Source organism: Lycorma delicatula, chromosome 11, assembly GCF_047948215.1.
Source record: "Lycorma delicatula isolate Av1 chromosome 11, ASM4794821v1, whole genome shotgun sequence".
NCBI classification, from domain to species: Eukaryota; Metazoa; Arthropoda; class Insecta; order Hemiptera; family Fulgoridae; genus Lycorma; species Lycorma delicatula.
Genome location: NC_134465.1, coordinates 20,670,932 through 20,694,212, shown reverse-complemented (window position 1 = coordinate 20,694,212; position 23,281 = coordinate 20,670,932). Strand labels below are relative to the sequence as shown.

General features: G+C 33.3%; 1 protein-coding gene across 1 annotated transcript; it reads right to left on the bottom strand.

The window, feature by feature from the left end:
- Positions 1-230: 230 nt before the first annotated feature.
- LOC142332534 (sporozoite-associated mosquito saliva protein 1-like) lies at positions 231-22,906 on the bottom strand. Its single transcript, XM_075378980.1, has 4 exons — positions 22,843-22,906; positions 18,705-18,857; positions 5,137-5,280; positions 231-497 (listed from the first exon to the last, which is right to left on the bottom strand). The coding sequence occupies exons 1-4, from the start codon at positions 22,903-22,905 to the stop codon at positions 294-296; spliced, it is 564 nt and encodes a 187-aa protein (XP_075235095.1). The 5' UTR covers position 22,906; the 3' UTR covers positions 231-293.
- Positions 22,907-23,281: the final 375 nt, after the last annotated feature.

Below are 23,281 nucleotides of genomic sequence, written 5' to 3'. Positions count from 1 at the left end.
TAATAAGGAACATTACAACAGAATTTTATAACATTTCAAAACCTGTTTGGCTGAAACTTATCACAAATATACAAACAAAATGCCAAAAAAAAATCAAGGTTAAACAGGACCTCACTTTGCTCAGTCAACAATTTAAAAATATTCGTAAGATATCAAACGTCGATTAAAAAAGTAAACGATAAAAAAACAAGCAAAGTAAAAATATGAAAAATAAGCTAATTTATTTCATCAATTTGTTAAAATATTACAATTGTAACTATATTATTATTAAAGATTACACTTTATTAATTATACTAACCAACCATAGGTAATTTTTGCACAAAAGATTTACTAGCAGCAGCTCTATCAAATATCATTTCATAATTAAATTTAAAACAAGAATTTCCATTGTTAGTTTTAATCGTATTTGTTCCAGATGTTTTACCAACCATAGCTGCTAACAGGACTTTATGTTTTTCTAAAGATATTGATTTTTCAGGTGATCCACAAACTTTACCCTGGACAGTAAACAAAACGTGATATTTAACAGTTTATAAATAAAGAAATTAATACTCGATTATTTTATGATATAATTAAAGTACCTTAGAAAGCATAGAACGGAAATATTACAATAAAGGCTGAGTGTAAGCAACATATTTAAGTTTCAAGCCTAATGACCACCTGTGAATATGTGAAAATGTGATATATGTAATGTACAACTGAAATTTTAAAATAAAAATCATTACAATAGACACTTTATATTCAATGTGATCAGGAACGTGTCTTAACTTGTCTGTGATGCTCTTTTAGCACCAAGCTCTTGTATGCAACACACGTTATTTTCACAAGCATTTCATAAACCGTGTAGATTATCAATCCCACTGAATGCAAAGTGTGTTTGGTAAATTGCTTTTTAAATGCAAAAATCTTTTGCTTAGTTGAAATTCATAAACTTAGCTAGTTGAAATAAACAAAGTATGATGATGAGGAGATATGTCGAAATGGTTATGATTAGTCGATGAACAAACATGTGTGATGAAGAAAAATCTAGATACTCAGCTGTCATCATCGAACAATGGGGAAATGCTGTTGATGAATGTTTTGACATAACAGGAGATTCATAACTAATGAATTCCATGCTGTTTTCCCTAATATTTTTCTTATTCTGTTATTAACAAATGCCAGTGAACATTTTCACACAAGAAGAAACAATTCTGATACAGAATACCCAAAAAAAGAGAATGACTGCTTTTCTAAGGTACTTCTTCATTGTTACTGATCAAATAGTGAGACAAAGGTTCACAAACGCTAACTATAAATGATCAGAATGTTGTCTCAAACTCCATCCACCTTAAAAACAAACTAAAAAGAAATGATCAGAAATGATATAACTTTCATTAAAAATTAAATATCCACTCGGTAAAAAGAAAGATTCAGCAGCAAAGGACTGAGGTACAGGTTCTCCAATAAGTAGAGGGGATGAAGCATCTTTGACTAAATAGCAATGTACTGTAGGTGACAGTTGATGTACTTTTCTCTCTTTTTTCTGTTTAGCCTCTGCAAGGTATCACTTCAGAGGATGAATGAGAATGATATGTATGGATAGACAATCCTGGTCTTTTAGCATTGTCTGGAGTAATGTCTCGGGTTGCAAAAATGTCTGGAGTTTGAGAATTTTATGACCGGTGAGGATTTTTTTTAATTTTAGACCTATATGTTCAACATCATGTTTTTAAACATTCTTTTATTGCTGTTCATCTCTCAGCCGACCTTGGAGCAAGTCAGTTTTGACGGAGGCGTGGCTACTGGTCTTGCCACAACTTATTTCTTAGTCATTTGACAACACAAAAGGGGCAATGTGTTTATGTTGTCTTTGTGTGTGAATTAACTGATCTACACAATTTTGATCATTTTATTTCTATTCGTTTTTTGTCTCATCATTTAGCAATGGGCAAAAGAAAATGTGTGTTTAATGTTTATCTGCGACAGGAATACAAATTTTTGAAATTGTGTAATGACATATTTATTGCACCTTATGTACTGGAGAATTTTCTGTTGCAGATAAAGGAAAGGGTGATATTGAAGACCACATGAAAATAGCTAAACATAGGAGTGCTATTAATGCTACTGCTTCAGCAAACATAAGAAATTTTTTTAAAGCCACAGATGGGAATTACAATAACACTGATCTGGAGTATGCTGCTAAAGAAGCTACATTTTCATACCGCACTGCTAGACACAAACTCAGTTTTAAAACATCAGACTGCACGTCTAAACTGGTAATAAAGTTATATGACCCAAAAGGTCCATCTGCTATAATCAAAACCGAGGCAATTATTTTTAAATTATTTCACCATTTATATTTGAGAATGTGTTGGGTTCTTTTGAAAACATTAAATATGTAACAGTAATGATGGATAGCTTAAACAGAAGGGAAGTAAAACTTGTTCCAATTGTTGTAAAATATTACGGTCTGGAGGAGAGAATTCAAGTTAAACTTTTAAATTTTGATGAAATGTCAAGTGAAACTGCTCAAATTTTGACTCAGTATCCTTTGCAGTGTATAAAAAACACAAATCTGCAGTAAAGTTGGTTTGTTATACTGCTGATAACACTAACAGTAATTTTGGTGGGGTGAAGAGAAAGGAGAATAAAGGTGTGTTCAGAAAAGTTCAAAGTGATTTAAATAGACCTAGTTTAGGAATTGGTTGTTCAGCCCACATTGTGCACAATTCAGTACAAACAGCATGTAATTCTCTACCCCTGGACATTGAAGATATTGTCATAAAAATTTATAATTTTCACATATTTACAATAAGAGTAACGAAAATTAAAGAGTTCTGTAAATTTGTTGAAACAGATTACAAAAAAGTATTATCTCATAGCAGCACAAGGGTCCTTGTTTGTTACCTGCAATAGAAAGAATTCTTTCCATTTTCAATGGCCTAAAATCATACTTCTTATTTTGCAACAAATGCCCAAAATTATTATTTGATTTTTTGAAAATTTAGAAAGTGAACTGTTTTTAACATTTTTATATGGTACACTACTGTTAATTAATAATGTAGTTCTGAAATTGGAAGTTAATTCTGTCACAGCAACAGAAGCATTTCAGACATATTTTGAATTAATTTGTCAACTTCAGGAAAGAAAAACCCACAAATTTATACCATCTTCTGCCAAAGAATTGCTATGCATTCTAAAAGAAAATAATGATTTTCAGGAACAAAACTTCTTCTCAAGTGTAGACAATTTTTATAATTCTAGTGTCCAATACTTAAGAGTTGGGGAGAACCAGTTTTGATAAATTTAGTAAGTTTCAGTGGATAAATTTACGAAGTGAAATTGCCTGGTCTGATTTAGAAGAGTGCACAAATTGTTAATGAAATTATAAAAAATTCCATAAATATTGATGACCTTATTTGATGAACGTACATTGTTGGACCAGTTAATTGAAAACCAAAGGGTAGGTTGTGGTTCAAGTTCTGAAAAAGTACCAGATACTATTGAAGAGAAGTGGAAAGCAATTTTTAAGGTGTTGCAAAAGACTGGTATTTCATGTTGCAATATTTCTAAAATGGGTTGAGCTTGCGTTGTCTTTGCCTGGGACATCTGCTCCAGTTGAGAGTTTTTCAATTATAGGGAACATTTGGTCTGCAGAAAGGGGTAGACTTTCAGTATGTACTGTTAAACATCTGCTAAATGTTAAAATTAATTCAGAAAATTAATTCACTTTCTTGTTGTGAATTTTATAATGAAATTAAAACAAACAAACCATTTCTGATAGAAGTCATGTCTAGTGAAAAATACAGTTGAATAAATAAAGTTTAATGTTTCGGTAAACCGTTAAGACGTTTAAGTAATTTCAAAAATATGTTCCGGTTGGACTCAAAAAAATATGGTAAGCATGGTATGAATGTAAATTAAGTGTAGTGTTGTACAATTTCAGGTCAACCATTCCTGAGACTTGTGATTAATTGAAACCTAATCACCAAAGAACACCGGTATCCACAATCTAGTATTCAAATCTGTATAAAAGTAACTACCTTGATTAGGACTTGCAACTTAGAACTCTGAACTTCAAAATCAGCCGATTTGCGATGATGAGTTCACCACTAGACTGCAGTTATAGTACTGCTTAGTACTGTTATATGTCTACATAACTAGCTACAGTAACCATTGGCTCGGAAAAGAAGAATGTTCTGATCACTTCATAAGCACACCAGATGTTAAATTTTGGTTTATCACACTGTGTTTGTTGAACAGCATGAGACCTATTTCTACTCCAGTTCCAATGATGGTTAATGTGACCAGAAACAAGGAAAGAAGCTTCATCAGGGAAAATGACTTTTTCTAAAAACAAATTATTATATATATTTGTTTTGTTATTTGCCGTGTTACAATAAGCTGTAAAACTGTTGTTGAAATACATTGTTATGGGTGAAGTGACCTAAATGTTGTCTTGCTTTACTGTAGGTACACAATGTCTGAGTGGAAAACTGCTAATCTTAATCTTACGTTTTGAAGGTTGTAGGTTCCAAATTCAGTGAATATTTAGAAAAACAACAATAACTCATATTTAATCTGTAAAAAAAGTGCAGGACACATAATAGAAAAGACCCTAATAATTTTATAGAAAAAAATTTGCTACTGATCACTTCTATTTCTAATTATGAACTGAGACTTAATATTTTTTGAACTTGGACTTAATGTAACATCATCAACATAGTGAACAAAAGAGCATTAATCTGTATAATTAATTCAGACTATTAGGCAAGGTTAAAAAGAGAAGTACAGTTACTGCTGTAAGAAATTCAGTACGAATGAGTAGCAGTTATTAAAATATTACACAATAACAGTGAATAAACTATGACATAACTTGGGTTAATAATCTGCAATCAATGAGGAATTTCTGCATTAATTTAAATTAATAAACTAAACGGTTAAACTTATTATCTTAAGTTTTATCCTTTGACTTCTTTTTTTCTGCTCATATATCATAATGTAATCATGAAGTTCATACTCCATAGTATATGACTAATCAACCGATTCAGTAACTCTGTCTTTGTAGATACAATAACTCTCTCTTTTTATAAATGAATGTTATAAATATAATAAAAAATTACTAAATTTGATAAATAGAAAAATTGTACTTACTGCTTTTATTGGACATTTATTTGAAAGCCCAAAAGTATTACCAATAGTTTTAAATTCATCACTCATATTATCCATTCTTTTACAACCATCATCCACAGTACCTTTTCTAAGCGGAATTCCATTTCTAAACATTTCATAATCAACCTATACAGAATAAAAAATTAACATATTAGTTAGCATTATCCACAGTACATTTTCTAAGAGGAATTACATTTATAAATATTTCATAATCAACCTATTTAGAATAAAAAATTTACATATTGGTTAGCTTTGATCTTGTAAACAAAATATCTTCTTTTTTTTAAACATCCAGGACCATCGTTAGGTATTACTTCAGAGATTTGTAGCATGCGTGGAAATGCTATGCCTGACTGGGATTCAAACGTGGCACCTCTAGATGAAAGGTCAAGGACAGAGGCAAAATATCTGAAAACTTTATATATGCAATGTATGACACTCTGTATAGTCTCAGGAAGTTCTGCCGGGACTTTCATAACCTATTCCACTCCTGAAAATATTGGGAAAAACTCATATAAATATATGTCCTAAAATTACAGCTAGTGAAAGATTTCACTTGGATTTCAGCTATCCCAGTAAAATGAGGTTGTACTGAAATTTTTAGGATGTTAATTAAGGAGCAAAATTAGTGATTCTTATAGTTTTTTATTTCAAAAATCGAATAAAACAAATCACAGAACCGTATCCGCAGTAGTTTTTTAGAAATCTGGTGTGAAAATCAATAAATTCGGGTAAAACCTCTCTCTTTTATGTTTGATGTACAATAACTTTGTTAAATGGGTAATTAACATATAATGGTAATGAATGTATGATACTCAATATTATACATTTTTAAATGACTTCAAAATTAGAAGGAGGTTTTCAATTTGAGTATGTAGATTTTGTTTGTTCAAACAATACTTAAGACCAAATGAAGTGATTTCAATGATTTTTTTTAATCGTGTAAAGAAAGTCTCTCTTGTGGCATAATAAGTTTCTTTCATATAACATCAATCAAAAAATAATTTAAATAAAGAATTACATGATTTGAAAATGTTGTTGATTTTTTATTATTAAATAAATAAAGATTATACTTAGATCATAACATAATTATATTCTAAATATTATATAGATCGTGAATAGTAATTTCCTATTCCACAGGTAACAAAAAATGCTCAGGATTTGTCTGCAAGGACCATGACAAACGATGAAGAAACTTTGATTAAAGCTTCTTTTTTTGGAGTCATCAGTAAGTTGAATGTTTTGATGCTATTTTGCATTCCTTTCTCCCTTTACATTCCTTTTCTGTATAAAAAATTTTTTTTTCTTAATAAAAAACTCTTATGCAAAAATGTGCAAGAAGACCAACTTTTTATTAATTTAATTTGGTTTCAATATTTTAATACTTTTTTAAAATTTGATTTAATATTGCTAAGAATAGATACGGCAGATAAAGAAATGTTAACGTTCAAACTTGCAGCGTCATAATCATCCACGCTTCTAACTTGCTCGCTCAAATTTTTTCAACTTTAAATTGAGCATAACTCAACAATGACTCAAATAATCTTCATCAAATTTTCATTGCACTTCAACTTCAAAAACACTACTACCATGTATCTTAATTTCAATGAAATTGATCTAATAGTTTGAAGATTTTTGGGCCAAAAATTTTTAAACATAAATTGTATATATATATATATATATGTATATATAAGGATACCTCCGACTGAATGATATTTTTGTATTCATCATATCTCAAAATGTAATCTTCCTTTACAAAAAAAACAATTCGGAGAGATTATTACTCTTTCTAATAAAGGGGAATTTTATTTAAACCAAACTAAAAGCCCCTGAAATCTTATGATTTGAGTACAATAATATTTAAGATTGTTACAACAATAATATCATGACATTATAATTTAATGTTTAATGTTGTACATTTTTAAAACTTTTATAAAAAACACAACATATAAACCTACTCACACACTGTTTACATTGGCAAATACAATCCAAATTTCTTTATTTATTTCTAATAAAATTGCATGCTCATCAATTTTTTAATTTTAACCAATATTGTTTGACAAGTTAAAATAGTTATATCACTGCAATTATACTACCTTAAACCCCCCCCCCCCCTTGATATAAATCTAAATATCTCAAAGTTTTTTAATGGAAACTATCACTTATTTTATAATAAACTGCTTTAAAAAACAAGGTATTGATTACAAAAATATTTTTGTTAATCTTATAAGGCTTTATTATTATAAAGCCTTAATAAGCTTTGAGAAAAGCTTATAAAAAGCCTTAATAAGCTTGAACTGAGAATAGCATTTTGATGGTAATTCATCATATCACACAAATTACAAAAAGATAAAAATAAATCCACTGAACAAAATCTTAATAAATGGAATACATTAAGATAATCTAAAATAATATCATGGGTATTTCCATTATGGAAGCTGGAATTTATATATATATAAAAAAAAAATCAATTTAATTTATGTTAAAAAATAACTGCTAAATTAAATAAAAATATTTTTCCATATAAATAACATTGCAACAAAAAAATTGTTAAAATTTGAAACATTTCACAGAGAGAATTTATCTGAAAATAGTTCATAAATGTAGAAAATTAGAAATGTTATAGTAGAACGTGAGCGTAAGAAAAATTTTCTTCAATAATGCTATGGTAATACATACATAAATCATATTCTTAGGAAAAAATAAGAGATGATTCAGGAATCATAATGGGATAAAATTGCTGTGCGATCCCAAAAATTTAATTTAGTAATAAGAAGAGTTATTTATTATTCTGTTTAAAGTCATATAACCTATATACAATTACTTAATTAATGTTTGCAATATTTTTTTTGTTATACTGAAAATATTATACCAGATATTAATTTTTATAATTATTGTATTATTGTTTTAAAGATTATTTAAAAAAAAGATAAATTTTTTAATAACTTACTGATATGTAGTCGATGAAATGCTTTAGTTAAATCAATTATTTTGTCGATGAAATCTACGCTGTTCTCACTTCTTGTCATTTAAAATTGTTAGAGCTGTTTATTACAAAATGCCATAAAAATAATACTTTTAAAAATGACTTATGCCTATAGTAGAACTGTTCTCACTTACTAATATTAAAACACTGATATGCTAAATTATTTTTATATTAGAATAATAAAAAATCAATGAATTTAAGTACAAAATATAGATATAAACAATAAATGTCACATACAGATACATACACTGGAAAACTTAATTGAATCAAGATGTTTTTCCTAGATGTGTTTCCAATAAGCAGAACTTATTATTATAAGAAAATCAAAAAACCTTCAAAATCATGTATTATTGAACTTAAAATGTTTATAAACATTAAATAAAGATTTGCTCAATTAATATATCTATGTATAACAACAAACAAAAAAATTAATTGTAATTCATAATTTCTGATGTTACATATACACACGCACACACACATTCACACTTTTGAATATTTGTATAATTTTTATTCTTGATTTTTATCGCTGAATAACTTTAATAGATCATCTTCGTTTTTCAACATTATTATACAACCGTCATTATTTTTCTTTACCTTAATAATTGTTTTTTGTTGTGTTATAATTTCTTTCAGCACAGCTATTTGATTTACGGCTGAGTTCTGATGACTTAAAGTAATGGTAGATAACATATCCTCTTGGATCCTTAAGCCACTATAAATTATAGTGGCTTTTCATCCTTTTATAAAGACATCAACTTATATGTAGATGCAATATAATATATTATTTTAGAATGTAGCTATATATATATATATATATATATATATATATATAAAATATAAATATAAAAATACACAAATCTATTTACCTAATGAAACCTATACTTTTTTACTCTGCTCTGCTTGGGATGGATTTGCATTTAAGCTTAGCACAGCCCAAGCAAAGTGTCTTTAGACTCTAACGAGCCTCCCTGTCCGCCAGTTGTATGTCCAGTATGACAGAATAGCTCACCAATTCGGATTTTTTGAAGAGTTCATCTTGTGCCTTGCCTGTAACCAGAGAGGGATAGTTCGGGCCCCTCACCAGTGGCCGGGACTTGGTCTTTTCGATTTGATATTTAAAAAAAAAAAAAAAAAAATTTTCTATTTAATACAACTTACTACCTTACTACTATTCTACTTAATAGAACTCTTCAATTTAATACAACTTACTCTTATATTTTAACTACTGTATTTCGCTCTCTTTGGCTCTTCTATACAACTCTATTTATATTTTATTTACTTATGGATGTCTTTTCATTATCTCTGATGTCTTATTATCATGGGTCTCGTCATCAACCGTCACCGCCAAATCAGAGGGGGTTAATCAGGACCCGACTACGTATTTATTGCTTTTTCAGCCTTCGTCGTAATCTCTTCGATATGCTTGCTATATTTTTTCAACCACATCCCAAGATATTTCACATGCGAGGTCATCTCACCAATATTCGTCTAGACGTACACGGATGACTCTGATTGTTCTTCTGACCACTATTGCTAGGACCTGAGTTTCATTCGGTTCAAGTTTGGGTCCTCGATTTAGAAACCATGCGTTCGCCAGCTCGATCGCCCTGTTAGCTTTCTGCTCTACCTCTTCTTCGGATCGACCTCTCACCAACAGGCCCGGTCGTCCGCGTACGCAATTGGAGCCACTCCCACTGGTTATCGTAAATTCAAAATGCCGTCGAACGAAATGTTCCAGAGGAGGGGACTTATACAGAGCTCTGGGAAACGCCCCCCGCATCTGGAACCTACATTCTCCGTCTTCAGCCTCAACCATCAATTCTCTTGCTCACAAATAATCGCAAATAACAGCCCGTAAGTAGGCGCTGATATTTCTCTTCGCCAATTCGTCCGCCACCACAGCCCATAGGAGGCTGTTAACGTATTGCGGACATTCAGGTGGACTATTAATGGAATCTGTCTGGTCCTCCAGGTCCACGCTCTGGACACCACTCTTCTTAAGTCATCTACGGTCGACTTTCCTTTTTGAAATACATATTGTGACCGAGATAGGTCTCTGGTCGCTACAATCTCCTCCTGTATGCGATCCGTCAACAATCTCTCGTACAGTTTGTCAATCGTTGGTAGAAGACAAATCGGTCGATTTGATACTGTCATGTTATTCGCATTTGGTTTAGGATTTTTTCCCCCTACATTCCTGGGCCGGACATCCACTTAAGTATACTCGGCCCAGGAACGTGTCCATTAGACTCTAAGAGGGTATCCCACCCACCGGTCTAACACCCGGCACGGTAGGTCAACCCCCCCCCGGTTCAGGATATTTTAATGCCTGCCCGTTTTTTACCCCACTCGAGGGGGTGCCCTAAAAAGGGGTAGCAGCCCCCAAATTTGAGAAAAGAATTTTGGGGGCTAAAAGATCAGAAACGGTCTGAAACGCCTAGATCCCGAAGGATTTTTCTCTAGGCGCTTCCTGTGAGGAGTTATTAATGTCCAAAAAAAGGGGTAAAAGCCCCCAAATTTTCGAAAAAATTCGGGGCACGCCAAAAGTACAGGAAGGTTCCGAAACGTCTAGATACCAAAGGATTTTTCTCTAGGCGCTTCCTGTGAGGAGAGTTATAAACGTTCAAAGTTTCCCTAGTAAACTAGATATTTGACTTAGAAAAATTTACTTACAGTTAATGTGAAAAATTCTAGTCCTTGTTTACAACAGTTGTCTATCCTGTATTGTCTTGCTTATTGACTTAGAAAATATTTCTCCAGTAGTACATATAACAGTAACATACTCTAACCTAAAATCGAGGGCCGAGGTATTCGCCGATACCTTGGAGGAGCAGTTCACTCCAAACCCCCCTCCCTCCCCGAACGACGAGCACACAACCGAGGTGGAATCCTTTCTTGTAGATTATTTCTCACAGGTGGAGGACGCCCCTCTAGAGATTGACCAAGTCACTGAAGCGGAAGTTTCCGCAGCCATTAAGGCCACAAGCCCCGACAAGGCCCCGGGTGTCGACGGGATCAGCGCCCGTGCATTCCGGAACATACCGGCCTCCGTGATTACGGCAATTTCGGTGATATTCACGTCCATTTTGTACGTTGGATATTTCCCGAATTGTTGGAAAACGGCCAAAGTCGTATGTTAACCCAAACCGGGGAAAAGTTTACTTTTCCCACGGAATTATAGGCCAATCTCACTGTTACCGGTATTGTCTAAGTTGTTCGAGAGGATTTTTCTCGAAAAACTGAGGCGATACATGGAGGGAGAAGTGCGGCCCGAGCAATTTGGGTTCAGGGAGGGTCACTCAACTACCCTCCAACTGGTAAAAATAATAGATGACCTTGTCGGAGGCCTGAACAGGAAACGGGTGACTGCAGCCGTTTTTCTGGATGTGGCCAAGGCCTTTGACAAAGTTTGGCATAGCGGGCTGCTTTATAAGCTAGCGCGATCGGCGATCCCGTACCGCTATGTCAGACTGATGCGGTCATATCTACTAGACCGACATTTTGTCGTGCGCGTAGGGGAAACGATTTCCTCTACCAGAGAAATAGCCGCTGGGGTTCCCCAAGGAGCAGTACTTTCCCCGTTCATGTACACTTTGTACGTGAACGATATGCCGCTGTCGGAAGGGGTCAAAACGGCCCTTTACGCAGACGACACGGCATATTTCTACGAATCCGCAAATGTGGATTACGCGGTCCGGAGGCTCCAAAGGCAGCTGGACTTAGTGGAACCGTGGCTCGACATGTGGAGAATCAGGGTCAACGGTGAAAAATCGGTGGCCGTGATGTTCACATGCAAGACACGAAAACCGACCAGAGAGCTGGAAATCTCAGGGGAGAAAATCCCTTTTGAGAAAACAGTTAAGTACCTGGGGGTGGTGTTGGACAGGCGGCTTACCTTCGACGAGCATGTCAATTATGCGACCCGAAGGGCTAAGGCCGCCAGAGCCTCGCTATACCCAGTGCTGAACAGTGCCAGCCCGTACCCACTGGCAACTAAGCTGCTCATTTTTCGGCTGTACGTACTGCCGATTCTAACATATGCTTACCCGGCATGGGGGGCAGTGTTGAGCTCCTCGCTTCAAAAGAAGATCGAGGCCGTCCAAAACATAGCGTTGCGGACGATCTTTGGAGCTCCGTGGTTCGTCAGGAACGCCACTCTCCGATCTGATGCGAGATTTCAATCCGTGTCCGAGGTGGGGGTGGCGCAGGCGCGCAGACTGTTCGGGAGAGCGGCTGTGTCCGAACACAGTCATCTTCGGGACATCTGCAGAGAGGACCCAACTCCGACAGGTGTAAGGAAGCGGCCTCACGCCGTACTGGACGAACCACCGTGATGGTGCGGTGCGGTAGCCGAAAATCGACAAACCAGGCTTAGGGGCCTCCATATCGCATGAGCCATAAACGGAATAGTGCGTCAGACGCGTTTCCGGGGTCGCGAGTGAATAGTTTTTCGCGAGTTATATAATTTGAAGACTTCAAATACGGTAAGTCGCGCATACAACAAAAACGCGGTCTAAATTTAATTTTTTTTTTTTTTTTTTTTTTTTTTTTTTTTTTTTTTTTTTTTGCGTGTTTTGTTCTGTTTCTCTTGTTTCAGAAACGGGAGAAACGTGGGTGTGGAACGACTCGACGTGCCGTCTCATCCTGCCAGCCGAAAGAAAAGTTATAATTAAGAATTTTTTTTTTTTTTTTTTTTTTTTTTTTTTTTTTTTTTTTTTTCTTTCCGTGTGTGTGTTCTGTTTCTTCTGTTGCAGATACCAACAGCCACCACTAAACAAATGGTTTCTTCACTGCGGCCACGCGGTCCCCCCAACCCCTTCTCAGACACACGTGTGTCTGAAGGTTAATAATTACGTGGAGTGAATAATTACTGTTTACTTCTTCCACAAAAATCGCCGCCCCAAAACCGCGATCGCGAATAGGTATCACCATTTGTAAGTTCCCTATTACCTTCCTTTCCTTTCAAGAAAGAAGAAAGAGGGAACGAGCCCAGCAGCCATCAGCCCAGCAGTCGCAAGCCCAGCAGCCACCTGCCCAGCAGCCACCGGCCCAGCAGCCACCTGCCCAGCAGCCACCTGCCCAGCAGCCACCTGCCCAGCAGCCACTGACAGCACAGAAGAGCGAAGAAACCTGCACTTTCCCCCGTTCAGCCCTTCGGGGCTTCGGGAATTACAAGGTTAACGGTATGTAACTTCGGTTACTACCAATTCTTGGAAAGTGCAGGCCAAAGAAGAAAGAAGAGGTCTTCGGGAGAAGAAGAGGGAGAAGATGAAGAAGAAGGAAGACCAGCCACTCGTCTCAACATCACGGACTGGAGTCCGGAACAGAGCCCAGCAGAGATGCGTCCTGAAGGGCAGCCATACCAGAAGCGGATGAAGAGCTTCTTAACAACCTCTCCTAATTCAAACTTACAATCAGACCAAATAACCCAGCAATTGCGACTCCTCCGGAAAAGGGGACGCATTGCTCCCTCCTCACAGATAGTGCCCCGTTGTGGCGTATTCCTGCTAGCCTATTAAAGAGTTAGCACCGAAAGGACTTCAGTGGACGGTCTGAAGGGGAATTACGTCGGGAGGACAGGCTTTATAAGCCTAGCCTTCCGCGGTCGGCCCATAAAATGGGTTCGGTAACGCTGGTATAACAACGGAATTGGAATGCAATTAAATCCGTCTTAAATTCACTATAATAATAATATACAAAAATTGAAAAATAAGAACCGAGACCAAAAGTGACCCTTTTAAAAACAAGCCCGATTAGAAAGATCCAGCAGCAAGGGACTCTGTCCAGGCTCTGCGATAAAGTAGGGAGTAATAGACTCCTGCCAACTTTGCATTCCATTCCATTCCATAACCTAAAATCACTTATAAAATATTTATCCAGCAACCAAAATTCTTGAAATTTTACACATCAGTCCACAAACCTTGACACTTTAAAATGTTATACTCGTCCAAATTAAAAAAAAAACTAAAAAACCGATCAAAAACACACTTGTAAAAACACAGTATTAATTCTATAATAAGCCAAAATGGCTTAGAATTATAAAAAACGAAATAAAATTGTAATCCGATAACCAAAAGACTTAAAACTTTACAGACCTGTTCAATAACCTTCCGACTAAAAATTGTCCTACTTTTCCGATTAAAAAACCTCAAAAAACCAACCAACTGTATAAACATAGAGCTAGCTTAGCACGTCTACTCAGTCTGAGTATCCACACTCAATTTGGTTTAGGAATTAACACCAATCTACCGAACTTCCAAGATGTGGGGAGGGTTCCTCTCTCCAAAGCCTCATTCAGTACTTCTAAGACCGTCCACGGTAATTTTTTGGTCAGCTCTTTCAATAATATGCCTGGTACACCGTCTGGGCCCGGGCTCTTTTCTGGGCTGATGTGGGTAATCGCCCGTTGCAATTCATCTATGGAGAATCTTTTTCTTGTAAAAATTTGGTTTAACCTCAAAATGTGCGCATCGAACCTCTCATAACAATCCGATACGCCCTCCCCCATACATCATCATCTAACTAACTCCACAACCAGTCTCTTCCATGCGGCTCTCTTAGCGTTTTTGACAGCAGCGCAGAATTCTTTCCGAAAGTTTTTAAACGTTACTTCTACTCGTTCGAGCTCACTGAGTCTATTCCTTCTGACTCTTTGTAGTCTTCTACGAGTCGTTCACATCTAAACCTTCAAATCAGCAATTTCTGACGTCCACCAGTATATATTTACGGCCCCAGTATTCTATAGCCTTGTATATCTTATCTCCTGTGTTATCATTTAATATGTAAAATATCACTGGTCTTCCGTTTTCAGCGCCGAGACTCTGTGTAGGGCTTTTGTAAGATTTTGACCAAATCTTCGCTTTTCTGCTCGACCGTGATCATGTAGTTAGTGAAATTATTAGAATCCTCATCTTCCAGGTAAAATATATCCGTACTTCTTGTATCTCTTAAAACTGTGCCACATGGCATCTTCGTTCTCGCATCTAGTCACTTCGATATTCTATGGGCAGCTTCTCTATTGATTTGCCGATTAAACCATTTTTCCGAGCTCTTGTGACAAAAGGAATCCCGGGAAGCCTCTTCAGCCGGGAAGCCGTTCGCAACGTCCACGCGTTTAAATAAATCTTTTGGCCATCGTACGTTCATAACCTCTTCCAAGTCGCCCGTATCTCCTGTCTCTAGCGCTCCTTCTTTTTTTATCTCTGCTGTTTTATCTCGTCAGCCTTCGTTTATCATCAGAATTTTGTCCGGCTTTCTCCTGGTTAAGCATTGGATTTGCAAATTCGTATAATGTGTACATTGTGGCCTCCACATCTTTGGCGTATTCAAGCATTCGATATTTGTTAATACAAGATTAATGTTTAAAAACGGTTAAGACTAGCGGTTTCTTTTGTTAATTCTAGTTTTCTATTTTATATTTGGAGTAAATTCCGAACAATTATTTATTTATTTTGAACTCTGTCTTGTATGTAATCTGTATTTACTATTTATATTGACATTTATTACATATTATACTATTTGATGTGTAATATTATGATTGCAAATTTTTTGTTGATTAGTTATGTATTATGCTCTGTTTTTACATTCTGTGTACTGTTTTGGTTATGTTTTATTATGACATGTATCATGCTATGTATTAATTATTTGATTTGTTGACAAGTAATATTGTTGTCGTTTACTACTATTATCCTGATTATTATTGCGGTTGTAATTACTATATTAATATTTGTGTATTTACTATTTTTGTTAACTGTTTTATTGTCGTCGCTTATTATTATCATTATTGTATTTATCACCATTGTTATTATTATACATTTGTCTGGTTGTAATTATGAGCATTTTAAACAGAAAAAACTGTATTTATATAAAATTCTAAATTGTCAACCTCGCAATATCCTGATAGAGCCGCGAACCACGCGACAGTATTTTTTTTCTTTTCCTAAACATCCAAAACTGATTTTCTTGGATTTATCAACAAAAATACTTTCAATATCAGAATTGTATCAGGCTGTTTATCACTATATTTCAATAATCCAGTATTAAACAATGATACTGGTTAAAAAGAAAAATATACTCCAGTCCACATAAAGGTTATGCTGTTATTTGATTAAGAATTATTCCACATAAATTATCTGTAAAAATAAAAATATTAGAAGATGATAAGGATCTTCCACTAAAACATCAAAAAATCTTAGATATCAAAAATACATGAGTTAAATTGGAACTTCCTCCTTCAGTGGAATAATATAAAACTAATCTTTTTTTAAACTATTCCCATTCTTAATAGGTCTCGATCTTAAAAAAGATTACTTTAAAGCAATATTCATCCCCAACAACGCAATTTTAGGATGAAGAGATCACAAAATTGTTTGTTGGCATTTTAAAATGATATAAGCTAGTCTATTAAATTAAATTTGCGTAAATAAATTTATAGAATTCTATACAGAAGAATTGAGAGGAGAGTGGAAGTGTTAAGAAGTGTTAGGAGAAAACCAATTTGGTTTCAGGAAAAGTTTAGGGACAAGGGAAGCAATTTTAGGCCTCAGATTAATAGTAGAAGGAAGATTAAAGAAAAACAAACCGACATACTTGGCGTTTAAAGACCTAGAAAAGGCATTCGATAACGTAGACTGGAATAAAATGTTCAGCATTTTAAAAAAAATTAGGGTTCAAATACAGAGATAGAAGAACAATTGCTAACATGTACAGGAACCAAACAGCAACAGTAATAATCGAAGAACATAAGAAAGAAGCCATAATAAGAAAGGGAGTCCGACAAGGATGTTCCCTATCTCCATTACTTTTTAATCTTTACATGGAACTAGCAGTTAATGATGTTAAAGAACAATTTAGATTCGGAGTAACAGTACAAGGTGAAAAGATAAAGATGCTACGATTTGCTGATGATATAGTAATTCTAACCGAGAGTAAAAAGGGTTTGAAGAAACAATGAACGGTATAGATGAAGTCCTACGCAAGAACTATCGCATGAAAATAATCAAGAACAAAACAAAAGTAATGAAATGTAGTAGAAATAACGAAGATGGACCACTGAATGTGAAAATAGGAGGAGAAAAGATTATGGAGGTAGAAGAATTTTGTTATTTGGGAAGTAGAATTACTAAAGATGGACGAAGCAGGAGCGATATAAAATGCCGAATAGCACAAGCGAAACGAGCCTTCAGTAAGAAATATAATTTGTTTACATCAAAAATTAATTTAAATGTCAGAAAAAGATTTTTGAAAGTATATGTTTGGAGTGTCGCTTTATATGGAAGTGAAACTTGACAATCGGAGTATCTGAGAAGAAAAGATTAGAAGCTTTTGAAATGCGGTGCTATAGGAGAATGTTAAAAATCAGATGGGTGGATAAAGTGACAAATGAAGATGTATTGCGGCAAATAGATGAAGAAAGAAGCATTTGGAAAAATATAGTTAAAAGAAGAGACAGACTTATAGGCCACATACTAAGGCATCCTGGAATAGTCGCTTTAATATTGGAAGGACAGGTAGAAGGAAAAAATTGAGTAGGCAGGCCACGTTTGGAATATGTAAAACAAATTGTTAGGGATGTAGGATGTAGAGGGTATACTGAAATGAAACGACTAGCACTAGATAGGGAATCTTGGAGAGCTGCATCAAACCAGTCAAATGACTGAAGATAAAAAAAAAATAAATAAATAAATTTATCTTTTAAGTTTGAAGCTTATAAATGATTGTATGATACAAAATGATTGTAGCGTTATTAAAATACCAAGTTTAACATGATTTTGAACCCACAACTTTCTGTACGTAATATAATTTTAATATCAATATGGACTTCTTCTGAAAGTTATAATCGGTTTTACTAAATTTAATGCCATCGTCTAATCTGGCAGCGACCTGTGAGAACTTATCCTTACGTGATTAAAGTGCACTCTGTAGACTTTTATACCTGAACTAAGAAGCTGCATCAGGGTAAGCCATACATATAATTGGTGTAAATTTGACTTTCAATTTATTATTAATATTTTCATAATGCAAGTTGCAAAGGTCACAGATAGGAAGAAGAGATTCTAGGGCTACTAGAATTTATTATCATAGACAATGTGGATCTACTTCAGAGCATTCATAAATATAGTCATAAATATAAAATACCATTGTTGATGATATGAATAATTACTAGCTAATAATTCCAAAAGACGTTACTAATTTGATTAACTGGTATAATTGCATTCTGCAGATATAGTGACTAAATGATCTTAGAACTCCATGTACAATAAAAACTAAAATTATAAGAATAAAAGAACGTAAAATGTATTAACAGTTTAAAAAGTTCAGTTGGTCTTCTAACGCATTTTATCTGTAATGATAGGAGTAAATTATTTGTTAATGTAGCAAGTAAAGCATTACTACCGTTACTATAATACATTATAACTAATTATGAAGCCAAGAATTTAAAAAGAAATCACTTTTAAGTACTTACAAGTAATTCTTAAAAGTATTAAGTTTAGTGCACTCATAGGTATTTTTTATTAATTATATTATGCTAGACAACATGCTCAAAAAATTTGATAAATCTTACTGAAAAGGAAGTGATGTCTTTATTGAATTCAAAACAACCAGAAGGTATTAATTTACAATCTTTAGTTAATTCCATTCCATAATCGGTTACTTTTATTTGATTATTAAATCCTTTACAAGGTGCAAGGTGAACGTTTTTGAGATTGTACCCATCCTGAAAAATATCTGTAAGTTTAGTATAATAAGGACTAAACATTATTAAACTGCTACATAACAAAATTACTTTACTAAAACACATATTACTTAGGGTATACTGAAATGAAACGACTAGCACTAGATAGGGAATCTTGGAGAGCTGCATCAAACCAGTCAAATGACTGAAGACTAAAAAAAATCCCATTTCACAGTTCTTTCATAGGTAAATTATTATTTTTCCCTTACCTCTGATCATTTTTATTCCTGTAAAATGTTATTCTGTAAATTTTATATAAAAGGCGACTGGATCCATGTTAAGTATACAGAAACATTTAGAGTTACTATATTGTTGATATCTACACAAATTTGGTGTTGAAGTTCTGCTGATCTGGTCTGGGAATAATGTTTATTGTCCAGTGACTATATAAATTCTCCAGCCTGGGACTTATAAGCTGATTGGGTAAGGCTAAGTTTTTAATGGTTAAGTGAAATTTGTATTCTGACACGACTGATAACAATATCATAAAAAATGCTATTGATTTTCTTAGGTATACAAAAACATTACTTACATATAGTCTTATAAAAAAATCTGTTGAGTAATAAATCAAAAAATACACACACATACACATGTATACATATAATATACTTATTGAGTAGAGCAGTAGTTCTCAAAGTATGTGCCGTGACACCCTGTGGAGCTATGACTTGTTCACAGGGAAGCCACTGAATATTATGCAATTTTCATAATTTTATTTCCATTTTCAATTCAATAGAATGTAACATCTTGCAGAGTTGGTGTAAAGCACTTAGTTACTGTTTGTGGAAGCCTCTAAGTGGTTACTAGATGACATGACAATTGTTCTCAATTGTTTTAGTAGTTTCTAAAATTTTCTGGTATTTTATGTTCATAAGAAAATAAATGTTGGTTTAGTGATGAATTAGCTGTTGGAGATTATTTCTGAATATTGTTGTGATCTAGTCAAGTGAAGTTTTTGAAGTTTTTTTTTTTCATGTGCATTTTTTAAAATGGATATTTTTACTAAACAACAATAAGCATTGAGGGAATGAAAATGAAGATGCACATCATCAACCAATGGTGAGAGTGTGAAGTGTAAAAATTGAAAATATGATAACATCTATTAGAAGTTTGGTTTTATATCAACTGAAGTGAATGGCAAAGAGAGGCCGCAATGTAACATAAAAAATCTTCTTTGTGTAAATTTATGTGCTCTAGGTATGAAAGTTTTGGCACCAGAGTATATGCTACCAGTTTGAAACACCACTTAGAAACCATTCCTTCCATTCAATGTTCCTAACCTATCCTAACCATTCAAAGTTAGCAAATCTTGTGATTACTTTTGCAAGAAACTAAAAGAGGTAAATTAACAAAAGAATAATTTTTATAAGTAGGCATCAATACCAAGCAAAGCTCTGCTAGCATCTTACAAAAAAAAGAAAGCACATAGAATCACAATATGTGAGAAATTCCATATTATCTCAGAACTCAATCTACCAGTTGCAGATGTAACACACTTGATTTCTTATATACAGTTTATAGATGACAATAACATTGTAGAAGAGCTTCTCTTCAGTAAAACTATCACTGCTATTACAAAACTTATTTGAGATTCTGGTTACTTTTACATCCGAAAAAAGTCTGGAGTGGACTAAGTGTCTTGGTATCTACACTGATGGTGCTGTTCTATATCCAGCTGTTATGGAGCATTGCAGGTTTTTATTCTAAGCAAAGTCCCTAAAGCACTGAGAACCCATTGCATTATTCAAAGAGAAGGAATTTAAAAGATGAACATAGAAAAACAGATCTGAGTCCTACATTGAGCTAGGTCTAAGAATATATAGTGAATACAGTAAATTTATAAAAACTTGGGTCATTGAAGGCAAGATTTAAAAAAAAACTATGAGTATATGGAATCAGAACACAAGCCTTTCTTGTACTACAACACTTCATGTGGCTTTCTCATTGTAATATATTATCTCACATGTTTGAACTGCATAAAGAAATTAATATTTTTCTTAAAGAAGGGGAACACAAGTATACCAAACATTTTGTGAAAGAAGATTTTTTTTTGATAAAACTAGCATATTTATGTCACATTCTTGAAAAGCTGAATGGTATAAATTTCTCCCTGTAAACAAGTAAATGCTTTTAAAATTGATTGAGAAAATTTTAGCTATTAGAAAAAAAAAATAAAGCTATGGAAAATAAAAATAAATGAAGGTAGACACAAAGAATGTTTCTCCTTGCTGAAAGAAATTTTAACCTTCAATGGAGTTGATTTTTCTCATGGTATGAAATCCATTTTTGACAAACACTTATCACCTGCTTTGAAAAATATTTTCAAAATGTTAACATCAATAAATTTACATGGATTAAATATAGATTTAGTGCCATTTCTTTATTTGAATTTACTGGTGCAGAAGAAGAAAATCTAACAGAGTTGACTTGAGACAATACATTGAAAAAATAATTTAGTAGCATTTTATTAACTGAATGCAGAGAATTTTAATTTCATTTGAGACTTCTTATTTGTGCAAAGCTGGGTTTTTGGCAGTTGGTATGATAACATCTAAGTATCACGTAAAAGTCAGTCTGGAGAAGAAAGTGAGAATGGCTGTGTCCATTTTGATTTCACGATTTGAGAAAATGTATGTTAATCAACAGGTTCAACCATCCCACTGATAATTATAATTAGTAGAATTTGTTCAATTAGATTTTTTTGTGATCTAAAATGTGTTTTATTAATTTTTATGTAAAATCTTGCAAAAAATTATTTTGCAAAGTGTACTTGCTAGAATTTGACATAGGGCACTTGGAAAAATCTGGATTCATCAAGGGTGCTGAGAATCAAATAACATTTGGGAACCCCTGAGTAGAGGTAGATATGTTACACATTGGTTCACAAAAGAAACGGGTACATTTATATTAATTTTGTTTATGCTATCTGTCATAATCTTTTAATGTAGCCATGATGCATCTGTAATATTAACAGAATAAGTCAGAGAATCTTTCTCTAAGAGTAATGATGTTCATTATATACCCAATTCCTGCTGTGAACAGAATGAAAGTGTAACTTGTATGGTGCATCAAAATGGATATGTAACAGAATATTCGGTGAAGAAGGCTATGTGGATAGTTCCATTGGCAACTCCACTACAACTGCTGCCATACTGCAGAACCATGAACCATGATGACAACTGACCCAATTTCCATGTATTAATAAGAAAAAGGGATAATCAACCCATACAAGGACTACTTATGATTCTTGTATTTTCTTGGACCGTAATGTTCTTTATAATATAATTTATCATCAACTGAAAATGGATTTGAATTTTAGAAAGGATTAAATATTTAACCTAAGTTGAACCTGAAAGGTTGGTTTTATACATAAAGTGAGGTGCAGGAAAAATAATAAATTAATATCTTATTATTAAGTCCACCCTTATTATTAGATAATAATCTAAATTGTGGATTCAGATGAAAATTGAAAAAGAACATATTAAAGGAGGGAAGTATTGGGAAAAAATTAAGCACACATTCATTGTTGAGAGATAGCATCTCTTCACATCATTTGAAAGGTAAATGGATACAAATTCCAGACAGATTTAGCATTTTTACATAATGAAAAATTTATTTCTGCCATAAAGTGATACAACTGATAATTACCCTGCTGTTGTTTGATAAATAAATAAAAGTAACAGTTAAGATGTGTTCTAAGAAAAAAGAACTTGACAGAGTAAATACAAGAGATATGTAGGAATACAACTAAAGTGTACATATAGAGGAATAATGCTTATGGATTATAGAAGATGAAAATATTTAAAAAAATCAAAGAATAAAGCCATATCTGATAATAATGATCTGCATAAGGACTGAAAAAACTAATGTAATAAATTAATTTATAACACAAATTGAAAATTACACTATAAAAAAGAGCATTTAGCTTAATTTCAGTTGTAAAAAATATACAAATATATATACTTACACAAGCAAAAATACAAGTTGGAATCAATACAAAACAGAAAATAAATTGAAGAAACAGAGTCATTATGAATTATTCCATTTAACTGGATGTTACAGAAAAAACATATCTGTTTTATACTATATTGTGGTAATATGAATAATTATTACATTGCATGTCAGTGAAATGTCATTATGTAAAGGTAAATTTAAATTACGAAGTATTATTCAATTTTTTACAAGAGATAAAAATCTATATTATTAATATATAACAAAGTCATATGAGTACATACAATGTATGATAAAATACGATTCACTAATTTTTAATATATTATATAAATAAAGAAAATATCACATTACTAAATTGGTTTTCTGAATCAATTAAATATTTTTTGATAGTTTTCTACTCATTACAAAATGAAAAAAAAATCAGAAATTATGTAATCTATTAGACAATTAATATT

What these genes read in the sequence shown, in the direction of transcription:
- LOC142332534 (XM_075378980.1), bottom strand. Translation starts at nt 22,905, where the DNA reads ATGACTCTGTTTCTTCAATTTATTTTCTGTTTTGTATTGATTCCAACT. An exon ending in CAACTTGTATTTTTGCTTGT is followed by an intron (nt 18,858 to 22,842) that starts GTAAGTATATAT and finishes GATATTTTTCAG; the next exon opens with GATGGGTACAATCTCAAAAA. An exon ending in AAGACATCACTTCCTTTTCA is followed by an intron (nt 5,281 to 18,704) that starts GTAAGATTTATC and finishes TATTCTGTATAG; the next exon opens with GTTGATTATGAAATGTTTAG.